The 19290-nt window shown below is 38.9% G+C and overlaps 2 protein-coding genes and 1 long non-coding RNA gene across 3 annotated transcripts; 2 read left to right on the forward strand and 1 right to left on the reverse strand.

Moving 5' to 3' along the window:
- Nucleotides 1–5250: 5250 nt before the first annotated feature.
- Nucleotides 5251–5940, forward strand: LOC114187809 (protein FAR-RED IMPAIRED RESPONSE 1-like). The gene has a single exon (XM_028076182.1). The coding sequence runs from the start codon at nucleotides 5251–5253 to the stop codon at nucleotides 5938–5940; it is 690 nt and encodes a 229-aa protein (XP_027931983.1).
- A 2778-nt stretch (nucleotides 5941–8718) lies between these two features.
- Nucleotides 8719–11225, reverse strand: LOC114187810. Its single transcript, XM_028076183.1, has 8 exons — nucleotides 11217–11225; nucleotides 10433–11074; nucleotides 10341–10346; nucleotides 9713–10134; nucleotides 9517–9601; nucleotides 9346–9435; nucleotides 9225–9251; nucleotides 8719–8826 (listed from the first exon to the last, which is right to left on the reverse strand). The coding sequence occupies exons 1-8, from the start codon at nucleotides 11223–11225 to the stop codon at nucleotides 8719–8721; spliced, it is 1389 nt and encodes a 462-aa protein (XP_027931984.1).
- A 1624-nt stretch (nucleotides 11226–12849) lies between these two features.
- On the forward strand, nucleotides 12850–14420 carry LOC114187490. The gene is made up of 2 exons (XR_003605269.1): nucleotides 12850–13208; nucleotides 13976–14420. It is a non-coding gene; the product is annotated as an uncharacterized LOC114187490 (long non-coding RNA).
- Nucleotides 14421–19290: the final 4870 nt, after the last annotated feature.

Below are 19290 nucleotides of genomic sequence, written 5' to 3' on the forward strand. Positions count from 1 at the left end.
GCGTTTTTAAGGCTGAAGGGCATGACTCTATAAAAGTAGTTGGCATCGTCTGTGATGAAGGCGATTTTGTGCATATCTGTTGTGGCCATGGGGATTTGGTTATAACCTGAATATGCATCTAAAAAGCTAAGCACCTTGTTTCCTGCCGTGCCGTCTACGAGTCGATCGATGTTGGGTAAGGGGTAGGCGTCGCGAGGGCATGCCTTATTCAGGTCTGTGTAGTCTACGCACATCCGCCATTTGCCATTGGCTTTCTTTACCAAGACAACATTAGAAAGCCAAGTGGTATATTGAGCTTCTTTTATAAACCCTGCGCTCAGTAACTTGTCGGCCTCTACTTTGGTCGCTTGTCTGCGTTCTTCCCCAAGCTTGCGCTTTTTCTGGGATACGTAGCAGGCTTCTTTATATATCGAAAGCTTGTGGGATGCCACCTGGGGGTCTACTCCAGGGAGGTCGGCGGCTGACCAGGCGAAAAGATCTGTGTTATTGATGAGGATGGGTGTGATTGTGGCACGCTCATCAGAGTTTAAACTGGTGCCTAAATTGATGGAGTGGCCATTGGGGAGTTCTAGGGGAGTGGTGTCCTCGACTGGTTCGAGGCGGACATCCCGGCCTATTCTGGGGTCAAGGTCCTCGCCGGATAGGGCTATGCGGGAATTAGGTGGTCGTTCGATATGGTTTGTTTGTTGGATTGGGAGTTGTGGTCTTAAGCTTGCCATATAGCACTCGCGTGCCAGGCGTTGGTCACAATGGATGGTCAGGATGTCGCCGGATGGGGCTGGGAACTTCATGGCCAAGTGAGGGGTAGAGACGACTGCACCAAGTGTATTGAGGGAAGGACGACCCAGGAGTATGTTGTAGGATGTTGGCGCATCGACTATAAGGAAGCGGATTGGGATGGTTTTGGTTTGGGTTCCTTCCCGAAAGACGGTATGGAGGTCTATGTAGCCCCGGGTGGATACTTGTTCGCCGGAAAAGCCGTATATGGGCTCATCATATGGTATCATGGCGGTGTCAGGAAGTTGTAACTTTTGGTAGGTGGCCCAGTAGAGGATGTCAACTGAGCTGCCTTGATCCACGAGTACTTTCTTAACGGCATAATTTTTGATTTCAACGGTGATGACCATGGGGTCGTCCTGCTGGTGGTTGAGGCCGTGGAAGTCGTCATCCGTGAATACGATGGGGGGCATACAACGTCTGTGATGGGAATGAGTGATCTGGTTGACGGATTGTATATGGCGGAGGTGTCTCTTTCTGGTGGACGAGGTGGAGCCTCCACTTGCGAAGCCACCAGAGATGGTGTTAATGGTGCCTCGTAAGGGGGGGTCGGCAGGGGTAATGCTGGTGTGGGCGGGCTCTGGCTGTTGGTTGTTGGGTTGGGTGGGGTGGCTATTGGGATGGGTGTCGTTTGGTTGGCGTCTGTGGTCATGTCGTGGGGGGTGGCGGGATCGGGAGGAGGAGGAATGGTCATCCCTACGGATGAAGCGGCGAAAGTGGCCAGCACGGACCAGTTCTTCTATTTTATCCTGGAGCGCTTTGCATTCTTCCGTAGTGTGACCATGGTTGCGATGGTACCGACAATACTTGGTCATGTCGGCGTTAGGAGGTGTGGTTGTCTTTCGTGGTGGGGGGAGGAGGTCAGCTTGGAGGTAGAGATGTCAATGTGAGCCAGAACCCGTGAGCCAACCCGGCTCACCACGGGTTCGAGCCGGGTCGGGTTGGGATTTTTTTTTTTTTGCGATAATGGGTCAAAACGGGTTGAGCTCACTTAACCCACGGGCTATGCGGGTTCGAGCCGGGTTATGGTGAGCTGACCCACCAACCCACCTATATTTTAAAAAACCTAATTTAGTAAAATTAATTATTTAAAATTAATATTTTTCAGAATCTGAAAAAAATTTACGCAATCCCTAACTCAGTTTTCACGCAGTGACGCAGCGCGCAGTTCCCTTTCTATTTTCCTTTCCCTTTCCCTGTCGCGACGATGGTGCCATAGGTGGTGGTCGTCGGTGGTTCTTTGGCGGCGGTGGTCGACGTTGGGTGGCGGCCGTTCGGTGGTGGTCGAGCTGAGGAAAAACGGTGGTGTCCGTTTTTCAATTTCGACCCACACAGCGCAGTTCCCTTCCCTCTCAGTCGTGTCCGTCGCGGTGGTGCCCACAGGTGGTGGTCGTCGGTCGTTCTTTGGCAGCGGTGGTCGACGTTGGTGGCGGCCGTTCGGTGGTGGTCGCGTCGAGAGAAAACCCAATCCCTAACCTAATTTTGTTCTCATTTTCATTTTCGACCCACTCGCACTTCCCTTCCCTCTCACTCGTGTTCGTGGCGGTGGTGCCCAGAGGTGGTGGTCGTCGGTCGTTCTTTGGCGGCGGTGGTCGACGTTGGTACCAGCCGTTCGGTGGTGGTCGAGCCGACGCTTCTTTTGCTCGTGCTGCTCCTGTGCCTACCCACTTTCCCTTTCGTTCCCGATGATTTTTTTTTTAAAAAAAAAATCTTTTTTTTTTTTAATTTTTATACGGGTTAGTGAGTCAACCCACTTAACCCACCAACCCGTGGTGGGTTGAGCCGGGTTGAAAAATTTCTGGCTCACCAGAAAGTGAGCCGGGTTGAGCTCAACAATTTCCAACCCGACCCGTGGTGAGCCAACCCGTGTGAGCCGGGTTGGCTCACTTTGACATGTCTACTTGGAGGGCCTCGTCTAGGATGCGGGAGCGGGCTACTGTGAGGGTGGCGTATCTGGTGAAGCGAGGTTGGCGGGGTTCGCGTGGGTGGTATCAGGGCACGGGTGAGGTTGTGGGGTGGGGTTGGAGGTGTTGGCGGCGTAGTCGTTGCAGAATTTGGTGTGAAGAGTTTGCATTTCTTCCATACGGACGTAGTCGGCTGCACGTAGCTTGAGTTTGTGCATGGAGGTGGGTGGGTGGAGGTAGACGTTGTTGGCGAAGGGGCTGGGTTGTAGGGTGAGAGTCATACATTGGAGTATCATTTCCTGGTTGAGGTGTGGTGTACGAAGGGCAGCTTTACTGAAGCGATCGATGAACGTTCTGAGTGGTTCATTGGGTTCGTGTCTGATACCCAGTAGGGATATGGTGGTGGTTTGATGGGGGCGGCTTCCAGCGAAATGGGTGGAAAACATGTGGGAAAGGATGTCGAAACTATCAATTGAGTAGGGCGGAAGGGTGGTAAACCATTCTAGGGCAGGGCCTTTGAGGGTAGTGGGGAAAGCTTTGCAAAAGACTGCGTCTTGAGATGTGTACAGGGCGACGTGGGTGATGTAGACTTTCAGGTGTTCGTCAGGGTCGGTTTCGCCGGTATAGCGATCCAGGTTGAATGGTTCCCACTGGGCCGGGAGAGGGGTGTTGGCGATAAAATCCATGAATGGGTGGCGGCGTCTGGGCTGGTGAGGGGGGGGGCATGTGGGGTGGGGGTAGGTGGTTGATCATACCAGGAAAGGTGGAGGTGATGTTGTGGGGAGGGATGTGGGTTGTGGGAAGATATTGTGGGTTGTAGGGTGGGATATGTGTGGTATGAAGGGCGGTGGGTATGTTGTAGGGGGCGTGGGTGGTTGAAATGGTGGGGGCGGGAGTTGGGGGTGCGGTGAGCCCTGGTTGACCGGATGGAAAGTGATGGGGATGGGTAGAGGTAACGGGTGTCTGTTGGGTGGTGGTGAAGGTGTGGGGGGTGGGATTGTATTCACTTTCTTCCTCTGTAGGCTAGAAGGCCGGAGACTTCACAGCTTCAGAGGTTTCTTTGGTTTTTCCCTTCAGGTTGGCGTCTGCCTCGATCCTTCTCCTGAGGCGAGAGTTCTCTTGTCTTAGCGCTTCCATTTCCTCAACACTGCGCTTCTTCAGGTCTGCGAGTTCTTGTTGCATCTTTGCCTGGCCGTCTAGGATGGCGGCCAAGTCAGGGGTGATGCTGGGAGGTCTAGAGGGACCAGCGTCCGCTTGCTTGTTCACTCCAGCTCTACTGCGGGTAGAAACCATCTTCAGAGAAAAAACGGGTACTAAAGGTGTTCGTCTCGTACCCCACGGCGGGCGCCAATTGTTCCTGCAGAGAACAAATAAGATAGGTTAGGCACAAGCATCACCTTACCATGTAGTCTGCTATCTCTTCAGTTGGCCTCTTCCCGGTCGATACACGTCAACTTGAACCCAGGAGGGGTTACCTGCAGAAGAGTCTCCGAAGCTCAAGTAAGTCAAAGCTCTTAGAGAGTCAAATCAGTGATTAATGAATGCGTACCTTTAAATGATGGGGTCCACGTGTATTTATAAAATATTAATGACGTTTGACCATTTCATGGGCTGGGTCTTGACCTGGGCTCTAGTTTGGGCCCTGAGTGGGCCTGGGCCCCAACCCAGGCCCTTGAGACCTATTGAATGCGGGGGCTTCGATTTTCGCTTAAGTTTATTGGAGTAGTCGGCCTGGGCTATAACCTTACCAGATATGCTCGAGTAGTCGGTCTAGACCGACTACTTGCCTAGATGGCTTATGTTGGTGATATGAAGTGCTAATTCGGCCTAGCTTGGGTACTTGGCGGTCTCGATATGCACATTGTTTACTTGGTCGAGTTTGGCTAGGTACGGTACAGTACAGTACAACTATAATGCATAATGTGATTAGGCGGACAAAGATCAAAGGTGTTTTCGTTGAGGTAAATGTTTTTAGCTTTATGTTTAATTTATAATTGAAAAAGATGGATACTTGTACGAAAATACCCTTGGGTAGCTTATTGAATACGTTTCAACTTACAATGTAATTAATTTCCCTGTTACATTCGACGGCCCGGTCTACTTTTCCATCACCAACCAAAGCTCATTCATTTAATGCATTTCAAGGCTCACAACAACCCATCCTCCATGGATAATATCTCTTTTTTCTCCGTGCACAACACATTGACGATTAGTCTTTAGGAATCTGCCTACTTTGGTTGGTGGTGCATTGATCAAGTAAGTTGAGTAAAACATGGTTTCATTCATTATCCATTCTACTTATCTGCAACATTAATGGCTTCCTCCAGCATGTTTTTTATTGTACTTTAAGTTTTAGGGTTCCTTTACTTTTCCAAAAATTTTGAAAGTAATTTGTCTTGGATTTTTATCGTCATTGACAGTAAATGCTTCATTGCACATTAATTTTGTTCACAAAACAACAGACGTCCTTACCCATATAAATTTTTAATACGCGTTATTTACTTTTGTTAAACATTGTATTGACAGTAACACTTATGAACTGCAATGAATGTTTATACAAGGAAAAAACATGGAAGAAACACAAGCTCTGGGTCTGGATAGCATTACTCTACTAAAAGATGATATCCCTGAAAACAGCTGTAACATCATTGGCTCTGTTTCAACCAACAACGACTGTGGTGAATCCCACTTGGGTTTCTTTCCTAAAGTGGGGATGACTTTTGAAACTGTGGATGAACTACAGAAATTTTATAAACAACATGCAATCAGAAGTGGTTTCGGTGTCCGAATCAAAACATCAAAGAAAGACGATCATAATGAGTTGTGCTACGTCAAACTAGTTTGTTCTCGAGAAGGAAACCATGTGTCCAACATCCCCCCGAAAAAAAAAACCATCCCGACACAAAGAAAGGCTTGCCCTGCACGTGTTACTACTGTTAAAGAGGAAGGTGAATGGTTGATGAGAAGTGCGGTGGAGGAACATAATCACCATTTAAGTCCACACAAATCAAAGCTTGTGTGCGGTAATAGGAAGATAAATATGCAGGCAAAAAGAGTAATCGATATCAATGATCAAGCGGAAGTGCGTTTGAACAAAAGTTTTCGGTCTTTGGTATTTGATGCTGGAGGTTATGAAAACTTGGATTTTATGGAAAGGGATGTCAGGAACTATATTGGTCAGCAGAGACGAGCGCTGGTTAAGGATGGCGATGGGCAAACATTGTTTAATCATTTCTCGAGGATGAAGGGAATTAAATAAGGATTTCTTCTTTGAAATTGACGTCGATCAAGAGAACAAAATTACTAATGTGTTCTAGGCGGATGGTAGGAGTAGAGCGGCATGTGTAGATTTTGGGGATGTTGTGTCATTTGACACAACATACTTGACTAATAAGTATGACATGCCTTTTGCCCCATTTATAGGTGTAAATAATCATTGTCAATCCATTTTATTAGGTTGTGGGTTGTTATCATCAGAGGACACTAGAACATTTATATGGCTATTTACATGTTGGTTGCGTTGCATGTCAAATAAGGCACCACTTGGAATCGTGACCGACCAATGCAAGGCCATGAAAAATGCAATTGAAATTGTGTTTCCCAATGCAAGACACAAATGGTGCCTTTGGCACATCATGAAAAAAGTTCCTGAGAAGTTGCAAGGGTACTCAAGTTACAAGCAAATTAAGCATGACATGAAGCAGTTGGTGTATGAGTCAGTGAGTCTTGATGGTTTTGAGTGTGGTTGGGATAAGTTCATCACAGAAAATGGATTACATGAAAATGCATGGCTTTTAACACTTTATGAAGATAGACATCGCTGGGTTCCATGTTATTTGAAGAATAACTTTTGGGCAAGTATGTCGACTACGCAACGAAGTGAGAGCATGAACGCATTCTTCGATGGTTTCATCAATTCGACAACGACATTGCAACAATTCGTGGTTCAATACAATAATGCCATTAGGTGGAAGAGTTTATGTGGAAAGGTCAATGCGCAGACATGTATCATGATGTTTTGTTTGATCATCACACACTTAACATACAATGCACTTGCCTTCTCTTTGAGTTTAGAGGAATACTTAGTCGTGTATGGGCAAGAGGGCGTTAAAAGTGTGCCAGACAAATATGTTTTAAAAAGATGGAGCAAGCTAATGTGTAGACGGCACACGTACATAAGGGTTGCAAGCAATTCTAAAAAGGAAGAAGCTAATGTCAAAAGGTATGATGCACTTTGTAAGCGTTTCTATAAGATTGCCAAGGTCGCATGCGAGTCAGACAACGAAACACAATGTTTGTTTAAGAAATTGGACTCCATTGCATATGATCATGGATTGTCACATTTTGATAATACAAGTAAGGGGGTTGAATTTGAGACTGAAAATGATTGTCCTCTACAAACCGTGTCATCCAACAAATGTATCAACAATCCTATTTCTGTTAAGAGAAAGGGTAGACCCCGATCGACGATATTGAAATCCATTGTGCAGAAGGTTTGTAAAAGAAGAAAGTCTACGGGTTGCGATTGTGCTTAAAATAAAGACTGTGGGGCTGAAATGGTATGTGCATTTAATGAAATCCAATAAATCAAAATTTGAATTCAATTTTTTTTTTACAATATGATCACATTTTTTTTAATTCTTTGGTTATCCTTTATAGGGATGGACTTTGGATACGAATTTAATGTCATCTACTAACCAATCAGAAGTCCTTACGCATACTAATCCGACACAGGTACTTCACAGTTAACAATGTGATGTTCTACTAACCATTTAACTTTATCGTTATTGACATCATTTGGGGTGTAGTAATTATACTTAAATTTATGTTGCCAGGTTGAAGACGCCCAATCCATTGGATTTGTTTCCCTGCTGACTTCAATTCAAAATAGCACACATCAAACACAAATTGTGTTACAAGGAACAAATTATTAAGTATAGTCAAATACGTTATGCATGGCCTACTTATTTTAGGTATTAATGGATAATTATGTATCCAGATTCATCCAACACTCATGAAATATTTTTTTTTGCAGGAATGGCGATGGTTTGGTATTTTATTTTGACGACATGGGCACTTGCAAATGAAATGGCATCAACAAACATAGTTACAACAAACATGTGTTTGTAAATGACATCTCTGAATTGTCCACAAATATATTTTTTTGGTAATCAATATTGACAACATGTGGCCATGGGTTGTTCCTCTTTTTGATTTAACATGATTGTAATTTTTGTAGTCTCATAGGTATGGTGGATGGGACTTTCGTATTAAGGATATCTTTAATTTCTGCATTGTACATTGACCAACTGATTATGTAATCAATGCATGATCCACTTGGAGGATATCTTTTATTCAATGCATTTGATTCAAAATTTGTCATCATTGATGTCACTGAAAAGGAGTCATACCAACATGAACTTCATTGGATCTAGGAAAACGTTGCATATAATCTTTTTACCATTTCATTATTTCTTGAATTAACATGCATGCATTTATTAACCTGCATCAATCTTAAAACTACTTTGTAATTCGAAGGGAATTAAGTTGTAACCAAATTGATGCACGAGATAAGAATTAAAATATTTCACAACTTATGAACCAAATTATCACCTTAGGAATGAGAACTGTCATATTCCTATCACATTTTACAATTGATGCCAACAAAAACTATTTACTTTTAAATACATCTAAAACTTGAAGCAATGTAATTGCAATGAATATTTTCGGGATCCATAAACCAATCACATATGTAATGTTGTCTGAGTTCTTGAAGTTCCTCCCGCGACATGGAATAAAGTAAATAAAAATTATAACGACTAAATACCATGACAGCAAAACGAAATTCAATAAATGCCACTTACAAAAGTTTATGCGGGGAAGTTTTTTTCATCAAACATTGTTTCACCATCCCACAACTCAATATATCTCAAGACCATCATGCCACAATCATATCTCGAAATATGTGAACATATATTAAGTCAAATTATGGTATCACTATACTAATATTCGATCAAATGTAAGACAAAATTGGTACTTACAAATTTGGTTGTAGGGGAAGGCCTTGGGTAAGGACTTCAAATTTAGGTTTATCAGCATTAGAATGATTTAAAAGGAAACCAAATAAAATCTCCATGTTACGGGCCTTAAAAAATCCCAATACAAAAGATCAACATACATTTTACAAATCAATAGCTGAATTTTCCAACAAGAGCATTTATTTTAAGAAGTTACTTACAATCGCATTGTCTATTCTTTTTCATCCTTGTCATGTCCTCCCAAGAGAGTCAAGGACAAAAAATTGGTGGGTGCGACAGTTGATTGCATAACACCACCAATGTTGCTCATGGATAATAGGAGCAAAGAGCTTCCAAGAATAAAACAAAAAACTCATTAAACATTCACAATTACTACTTAATAAATAAAATTACAAATATTCATTCTTACAAAATCTGCTGTCAATATATCATGTACTGAAACTAGTCCACGCGTCAGGAAATTGTTGTAGTCCCCTAAGATCCATTGACGTCTCTTTGCCTTTACCTTTCTACTATCTTCAACAACTACGCTCTACATTCAAAATATCACAATTACATTTTCATAAACCATCATGAACAACATCCATCAAATATAAAAACTTAAAAAACAATAAGAATTATAATACCGTATACAGAGGACTAAACACAACTCTCTTGATCGACCCATTCAATTTTCTTTGTCTATACATGAAGTTGTTGCAAGCAAACAAAATGGCCTGACAAAATTTGAAATCAACAATGTCATTTCATTAGGCAAAATAACAAGTTTATAATATTACATCAATTAAGGCCATTACCATGTTGCAAATTTTTCCACGAGGACGAAATCCCCAACACTCAACTATGGTTAATATCTGGTGATTTATGTCAACCACCACTTTCCTGAAAAGTGGAAATTTAGAATTAACTCTATATAACCATGGAAATAAAATAATGAAATTTATATCCATAACAGTAACCAACTTGTCATTTTATGACACAAGAATGCGATACAATTGAGTTATGTCAACATCAAAAGAACATTTTTCTGCTTCGATAAAGGGAATAATTTCCATTCCATGATGATTGTATTCAGGAGTACCTTGCTCATGTTGCTCAAAATGACGTGATTGTGGCTCCTCAACATCAAAGGCATCACCTTTATCAAAGGAAGAGGTTTCAGGTTGATGAAAGGAAGGTGGGTCAGGTTCCTCACCTCCACGAGCATACTCTTCTTCCATACTGCTCAGCTGCTCTTTTAATTGTCGAACGACCCTATAATTTCTTTTCAACTTCCTTTTGCACCATTGCTTAAATTGAGTAAAGGACATGTCATCTATTCCTTTTTTTGGGATGCCATGTTCACCAATATTTAAGGCATCACGAACAACATCAATGTTTTTTTCCTCTTCAGTTAATTCCCAATGAAGAACAACCTGCATAATGATGTCCAAACTTTATACCTTATTGGTACACATAATACAACTTAATTAACTAAACTAAAACGAATGCAATACAATACCTTGTTATATTCAAATGCGGATTTGATTCCGTGAGTCCTAATCATCAAGGACGACCAACTCAAAATTCTCGGGAAAATAACATCACCTTTATAAGACCCTAACGAAAGTAGTCAACAAACCAAAAGCTGAAAAAATAATAGAGGAACTAATTAATCATTAACTTCACAAACACAAGCCTAACAAAATCAAAATTGACTTAAATAATAAATACCTGCAAAATAGCCACTGACCCAGCTACAGTTATGGCAGACATGTTTTGATCTTGCCTTAAAGTGTGGTAAGCATGATTGAAACCTTCAACCAAAAAACTATAGATAGACCTTGACCAGTTGTATTGATTCAAGTTGTCAAGGTTATCCAACAATCTAAATGGCATGTTTGTGACAGTCCGAAAAGTCCTAGGGAAATACAAAAGAGCAAAACATAGCAACAAGTACAAACGACAAACATTGTCTACATTGTCATTGTCATCATCATCGTCACTTTGTAAATAAAAGTATATCCTATTAACAATGTCATGTATTGTTATTGGTTCATGTTCAAATAATGACTTGATCACCCCGCACACAACATTATTGAATTCTACATCAACCCCAACAGCATTCAAACCCAAACAAACACAAACATCTAAAATAGACAACCGTACCAAATGTTGCCTGATATATATACTTTCATGTTCATGGACCCACCAACTCAGTGTATGTTTTAACAACACTCCATTGATATCCAACAGTTTCACCATGTCAACACACCACCTAAATGGAGTGCCTCCAATTCGAGAGCGATGTCTTGGTCTCAATAAACCATTAACTTTAACAATGTAGTTTGTTTTACAACGGTTACGAACCACAAGCTAAAAAACCAATGAAATAGTTAAAAAAACATGTTAGAAAACATCAACATATGAACTTAATTAACTATAATAAAAAAATGGAAAATGAATAGTTCACTACTTCTCCTTACGACTTCTCTTGCCACCGAAGAAAAATACTAACCTGCAACATTTTTAAACTTATCTTGCAACCCAAGCGCAATTAGGATGTAACCCAGCAAGGAGATTTTGCATAAAACAAGTTGACAGATATTGGAAGTGCATAACAACACACAAATCTCTCCCCTACTAAAAGGGTGGACCCCAAGTGTGCATACCAATAATAGAGCCCATTCCACTTCTTCTAAACCAAGTGTAAGTTAATATAAGGAAAAACTAGTCTGCAGCATTTTTCAACTTATCTTGCAACCCAAGACCAATTAAGGTGTAACCCACAAAGGAGTTTTTTCACAAAGTAAAATTGACAAATTTTGAAGTGCATAAGAACACACAATTTTCTCCCTTACTAAAAGGGTCACTACAAGAAATTTGCTAATTTGCGAGGGAAATTAGCGAGGGAAAATTTTGCTCACTAATTTGTCGCTAATTAGCGAAGGATTAGCGACAAACTAAAATTGTAGCTAATGAGCGAGGGACTATACACAACATAATATGGTAGCTAAGTTGTAGCTAATTAGTTAGGGATTAAATACAACACAGATATGGTAGCTAAGTTGCAACTAATTAGCGAGGGACTTTACACAACATAATATGGTAGCTAAGTTGTAGCTAATTAGTTAGGGATTAAACACAACATAAATATGGTAGTTAAGTTATAGCTAATTAGTTAGGGATTATACACAACATGATATGGTAGTTAAGTTGTAGCTAATTAGTTAGGGATTAAACACAACATAAATTTTGTAGCTAAGTTATAGCTAATTAGTTAGGAATTATACACAACATAATATGGTAGTTAAGGTGTAGCTAATTAGTTAGGGATTAAACACAACATAATATGGTAGCTAAATTGTAGCTAATTAATTAGGAATTAGATACAACATAGTATGGTAAGCTAATTAATTATGATTAATGATTTTGTTGCAAATCCAAAGCTAATAAATAGAATTTGTAATTAAAAATATATACAAACTATTTTATTAAATATGAATTTATTAAATAAATTTATAAAAACTATCAATATATTAACAAATTATCAACATATATTTTATTTTTATATAAATTAATCTTTTATTTGTTAATTATATTTATTATATATATATATATATATATATATATATATTAAAATAATAACTAAAATTTAACTAATACAATATATTTCTTTCCGTTTAAATATTATTATAAAAGGTATTAAAACAATTCTTATTAATTATATTTAAAATCAAATGATTAATTATTATTTTGATAATTGTTTATTATCTTTACGCTGCTTTTTTATATTTTATATATTAATTTATTCAAAAGGATTATTAATTGATTTATATTGTTACATATTATTATATATATTATTATATTTATGGTATAATTTGTTTTATATTATTTAATTTTTTAAACATTTTAAATATGAAATAAATTATTTATGATATATTATAAATAAAAACAAATTGTATGTATGTATTTTATTTATAAAATACGAATATTTAACTTAATTTAATTATACACTTAAAAATTCATTTAAAATTTAAATATTTATATTAGAAGAATTAATAAAAACACTGTTATTTTGTTTAGTTTCCTTGCACTTTCGCAAGCAGCACTGAACAATAGTAATTAATTACATAGTTTAAAATGAAATAAAAAAAAAACGCTGATGGGAGCGCCGTTCGTTCCTTCGTTCGCAAGCAGCACTGTACACTTCCTTCTTTCCTTCATTTTTTGATTTCTTTTTCTCTCAAACACTGACTACATTACTATGTTTCTAAAATCAAGTCAAACACCTCTCGCCAACGACGTAACGATTCTTGGTGGTTGTTCCCGGCGCCGTCGCTCATCTCTTCCATCCTCCGCCGTCGCTCATCTCTTCCATCCTCCGCCGTCGCTCATCTCTTCCATCCTCCGCCGTCAGATTTACCTCTACTCCTCTCCGTTCAAATTCACACTATCCTTTCCTTTTTTTTCTCTTTCTCTTTCTCCATCGCAACACACTCAACTCTAGGTATTTCTTTTTCATTTTCATTTCAAATGTTAGTTTTATTGTTGATTTGCAACGTGTGAAACGAATCTGATTAAATTAAAGGCTTTAATTCCATTAGACGGTTCTGTTACCTGTGCTGGTTTTGTGGAGTTTGATCATCTACGTTGATCTTTAATTTACTTCGCATTGCTTCGACCTAGTTCTTTGATTCACCAGCTTTCGCCTCTACATTTTTTTGTGCATTCCACGGTTGTGTTTTAAGATGACTAATGAACACTATCTACGTTCAACAACTCAAAATTATTGTCGTTATAAGAACAGTGTCCTTGCTATTGTTTAAATTTGGAAAGAAAACCAAAAGGAATTGTGATTTTTTTAAGGTGATTAGGGCCATAGGAATTAGTGATAGTCTATTGGATATTGTCATGTTGCAGTTTTTATGAGTGTGTAATTGGAGGATTTCTCGCTTTGAATTGTGTAGTGTTTTGAAATACAAGAATTATTATGGCAATAAATCGTTGTTATTCAGTTTCATTTGCTTTAATGTTATTATGTTATGCTGTTTGGAGTGACATTTTTTCTTCAATGCCTTTTATTGTCATGATGGATAATGTGACACTTTTGTAAAATTTAAATTGTTGATGTGCGACTTTGGTTTGGGTAATAAGTTTAAGCTTCAAACCCAAGGGGCCCTTTTACTTTTTCTTAAATTTTAGTGGGATCACTACAGGAGGGGCTTTTCTAAGGATGTTATTGAGTAAATTATTGAATTATAATCATTTGTGCAGGTGTGGATGGAACATGAAGCCAGCAATCAGCCCAAGCAAGAGCGATCAAGGACAAGATGGACTGGACAACATCCTTTGAAAGCTATTTGCAGACTTGGTTGTCAAGCAGATTCAACTGGGAAACAGACCAAACAATGTTTTTGACAAGAAAACATGGAATCATATTCGTGATGAGTTTAATAGGCAAACAGACCTTAGTTTCAACAACAATAAATTGAGGAAGCATCTAGATGTTCTTCGAACCCGTTTCTACAATTTGAAATCCGCTTATGATCAGAATAATGATTTTGTAATGGATGATTCCTGTTGCATTGGTTTTGAGTAGTGGGATGATATAGGGGTAAGTTCAAGTAAGTGTATTTAATATCAAGGTGTACTCAGTGTGAGTTTTACAACTGTTTATTTAATATGTGTATTTATAATGTCATCATTTCTTATATTTCTACCCGTCCAAAGCTGAAACAAAATTTCTACCTAACGTTGTTGCCTGGTTTGCATGATTTGTGACTTGTATCTTTGCCATTTTTTCCGCCACAAAAGACATCATTGTTGGAGCAGCTAAAATCCCTAGAAACAAATGTAGGGGACCTAGTGTTATCAATTTTAGTTTTAATTAAAAAGTAGTGTTCAATTTAGAATTAGGATAATAGCATCTAAGGTATATTTAGGACTGGACACTAGTATGAGCGTTATGGAAGCAAGAGGATGCATAGAGGGTGGTGGAATAAACGTTTAAGCACTTTGGAAGGATTAATATACTTGTGAATGTTGCGGCTGGGAACTTCCTTACGTCGGCAGAGGATCTCTCCCCCAATGGCTTTCTAATAGGTTCTGTCTGTGTCACCTCTTCTTATCTTTTCTTTAATTTAAGGCAAATGGGTATATTGGTTAAAGAATTAAAAATAAAAAGATTATCGAGAAGTGTCATTAATAATATGTGATTTCCATTGCTTCTTCATTGTGATTCTGTTGAAGTGGTGTCTAACTTATCTCATGTAACATGATTGGTGCAATTGTACTTAAATCTGATTAATGGAATTTTTAGATTAATCGTTTATGATTTAATCGCATTTTTAGATTACTTTAGATTTCAGTGATACTCCAATCAAAATTAAAGTTCACCCTATGTTAACTTTTGATACAAATTAAAGCTCCGGAGGAAATAAGTAGCAAATCAATTTATTAGGAGTTTCCCAATATTGATATGATCTAGTTTTTCTACTTGAACATCGGTTATTTTTGTTTTAAAGATGCTATCATTAACATCAATCAACAAACATATAAATTTGACTATTTTGAATGTGATAAAATTTGAAATGTTTCATATAAATTGGTCGGCAAGATGTATTATATTTTTAAGTAATATTAATAATTAAATTTATTTTATAAGGTACAAAAATAATAAGAGCATGAAACAATTTGGCCTAATGCAATTTGTTACGATTCTGTTAGGAATTAGCTAGAGATAAAGTATTACAATTGGTGATGGATTAGCTAGGGTTTAGCTAGGTATTAATTTGCTACGAATCAACTAGAAATTTGCTACAACCACTCTGCTAGGGATTAGCGAGGGTTTAGCTAGGGATTAGTTTGCTAGGGATTAACTAGAGATTTGTTACAAACATTTAGCTAGAGATTAACTAGGGATTTGCTACAACTAGTTTTCTAGGAATTAGTTAGGGATTTGCTACAACTAGTTTGCTAGGGATTAGCTACGAATTTGCTACAATTCGTTTGCTAGGGATTAGTTAGGAATTTACTACAACTAGTTTGCTAGGGATTAGCTAGGGATTTGCTAGAACTAGTTTGCTAGGGATTAGCTAGGAATTTGCTACAAACATTTTGCTAGGGATTAGTTAGGGATTTGCTATAAACATTTTGCTAGAGATTACCTAGGGATTTGCTACACCTAGTTTGCTAGGGATTAGCTAACGATTAGCTAGGGATTAGCTATGGAGTAGTTCCCTGGCTAATTAGCTAGCTATAATTTAGCTTCGGTTCATTACCCTCCCTATTTTCTCGCTAATCCTTCGCTAAATCGTTTTGCTAGGGATCAGCGAGGGATTAGCAAGGGATTATTCCCTCGCAAATTTGAAAATTTGTTGTAGTGGGTGGATCCGAGCTATGCACACAAATACCAGATCCCATCCCATTTCTTCAAAACTGGGTGTAAGTTCATTTGGGGAAAAACTAGCCTGCAAAAATTTTAAATTTATCTTGCAGCCCAAGAGCAATTAAGGTGTAACCCACTAAAGAGCTTCAGCACAAATTAAAATTCGCAGATTTTGAAATTGCATAAGAACACACAATTCTCCATCTTACTACAAGGTTGGACCCCAACTATGCTTAGCAAGACCAGACCCCATCCCACTTCTTCTAAACCAGGTGTAAGCTCATTTGGGGAAACACTAGCCTGCAACAATTTTAAATTTATCTTGCAACCCAAGAGCAATTAAGGTGTAACCCACCAAAGAGCTTTTGCACAAATTAAAATTCGCAGATTTTGGAATTGCATAAGAACACACAATTCTCCATCTTACTAAAAGGTTGGACCCCAACTATGCACACCAAGACCAGACCCCATCCCACTTCTTCTAAACTAGGTGTACGTTCATTTGTGGAAAAACTAGCCTGCAAAAATTTTAAATTTATCTTGCAACCCAAGAGTAATTAAGGTGTAACCCACTAAAGAGCTTCTGCACAAATTAAAATTCGCAGATTTTGGAATTGCATAAGAACACACAATACTCCATCTTACTAAAAGGTTGGACCCCAACTATGCACACCAAGACCAGACCCCATCCCACTTCTTCTAAACCAGGTGTAAGTTCATTTGGGGAAACACTAGCCTGCAACAATTTTAAATTTATCTTGCAACCCAAGAGCAATTAAGGTGTAACCCACCAAAGAGCTTTTGCACAAATTAAAATTCGCAAATTTTGGAATTGCATAAGAACACACAATTCTCCATCTTACTAAAAGGTTGGACCCCAACTATGAATACCAAGACCAGACCCCATTCCACTTCTTCTAAACCAGGTGTAAGTTCATTTGGGGAAACACTAGCTTGCAACAATTTTAAATTTATCTTGCAACCCAAGAGCAATTAAGGTGTAACCCACCAAAGAGCTTTTGCACAAATTAAAATTCGCAGATTTTGGAATTGCATAAGAACACACAATTCTCCATCTTACTAAAAGGTTGGACCCCAGCTATGCACACCAAGACCAAACCCCATCCCACTTCTTCTAAACCAGGTGTAAGTTCATTTGTGGAAAAACTAGCCTGCAAAAATTTTAAATTTATCTTGCAACCCGAGAGCAATTAAGGTGTAACCCACTGAAGAGCTTATGCACAAATTAAAATTCTCAGATTTTGGAATTGCATAAGAACACACAATTCTCCATCTTACTAAAAGGTTGGACCCCAACTATGCACACCAAGACCAGACCCCATCCCACTTGTTCGAAACCAGGTGTAAGCTCATTTGGGGAAGCACTAGCCTGCAACAATTTTAAATTTATCTTGCAACCCAAGGGCAATTAAGGTGTAACCCACCAAAGAGCTTTTGCACAAATTAAAATTCGCAGATTTTGGAATTGCATAAGAACACACAATTCTCCATCTTACTAAAAGGTTGGACCCCAACTATGCACAGCAAAACCAGACCCCATCCCACTTCTTCTAAACCAGGTGTAAGTTCATTTGGGGAAACACTAGCCTGCAACAATTTTAAATTTATCTTGCAACCCAAGAGCAATTAAGGTGTAACACACCAAAGAGCTTTTGCACAAATTAAAATTCGCAGATTTTGAAATTGCATAAGAACACATAATTCTCCCTCTTACTAAAAGGTTGGACCCCAACTATGCACACCAAGACCAAACCCCATCCCACTTCTTCTAAACCAGGTGTAAGTTCATTTGTGGAAAAACTAGCCTGCAATAATTTTAAATTTATCTTACAACCCAAGAGCAATTAAGGTGTAACCCACCAAAGAGCTTTTGCACAAATTAAAATTTGCAGATTTTGGAATTGCATAAGAACACACAATTCTCCATCTTACTAAAAGGTTGGACCCCAACTATGCACACCAAGACCAGACCCCATCCCACTTCTTCTAAACTAGGTGTAAGTTCATTTGTGGAAAAACTAGCCTGCAAAAATTTTAAATTTATCTTGCAACCCAAGAGTAATTAAGGTGTAACCCACTAAAGAGCTTCTGCACAAATTAAAATTCGCAGATTTTGGAATTGCATAAGAACACACAATTCTCCATCTTACTAAAAGGTTGGACCCCAACTATGCACACTAAGACCAGACCCCATCCCACTTCTTCTAAACCAGGTGTAAGCTCATTTGGGGAAACACTAGCCTGCAACAATTTTAAATTTATCTTGCAACCCAAGAGCAATTAAGGTGTAACCCACCAAAGAGCTTTTGCTCAAATTAAAATTCGCAGATTTTGGAATTGCATAAGAACACACAATTCTCCATCTTACTAAAAGGTTGGACCCCAACTATGAATACCAAGACCAGACCCCATCCCACTTCTTCTAAACCAGGTGTAAGTTCATTTGTGGAAAAACTAGCCTGCAAAAATTTTAAATTTATCTTGCAACCCGAGAGCAATTACGGTGTAACCCACTGAAGAGCTTTTGCACAAATTAAAATTCGCAGATTTTGGAATTGCATAAGAACACACAATTCTCCATCTTACTAAAAGGTTGGACCCCAACTATGCACACCAAGACCAGACCCCATCCCACTTCTTCTAAACCAGGTGTAAGCTCATTTGGGGAAACACTAGCCTGCAACAATTTTAAATTTATCTTGCAACCCAAGAGCAATTAAGGTGTAACCCACCAAAGAGCTTTTGCACAAATTAAAATTCGCAGATTTTGGAATTGCATAAGAACACACAATTCTCCATCTTACTAAAAGGTTGGACCCCAACTATGCACAGCAAGACCAGACCCCATCCCACTTCTTCTAAACCAGGTGTAAGTTAATTTGGGGAAACACTAGCCTGCAACAATTTTAAATTTATCTTGCAACCCAAGAGCAATTAAGGTGTAACCCACCAAAGAGCTTTTGCACAAATTAAAATTCGCAGATTTTGGAATTGCATAAGAACACACAATTCTCCATCTTACTAAAAGGTCGGACCCCAACTATGCACACCAAGACCAGACCCCATCCCACTTCTTCTAAACCAGGTGTAAGTTCATTTGTGGAAAAACTAGCCTGCAAAAATTTTAAATTTATCTTGCAACCCAAGAGTAATTAAGGTGTAACCCACTAAAGAGCTTCTG

Source organism: Vigna unguiculata, chromosome 6 (genome assembly GCF_004118075.2).
Source record: "Vigna unguiculata cultivar IT97K-499-35 chromosome 6, ASM411807v1, whole genome shotgun sequence".
Taxonomy (NCBI): Eukaryota; Viridiplantae; Streptophyta; class Magnoliopsida; order Fabales; family Fabaceae; genus Vigna; species Vigna unguiculata.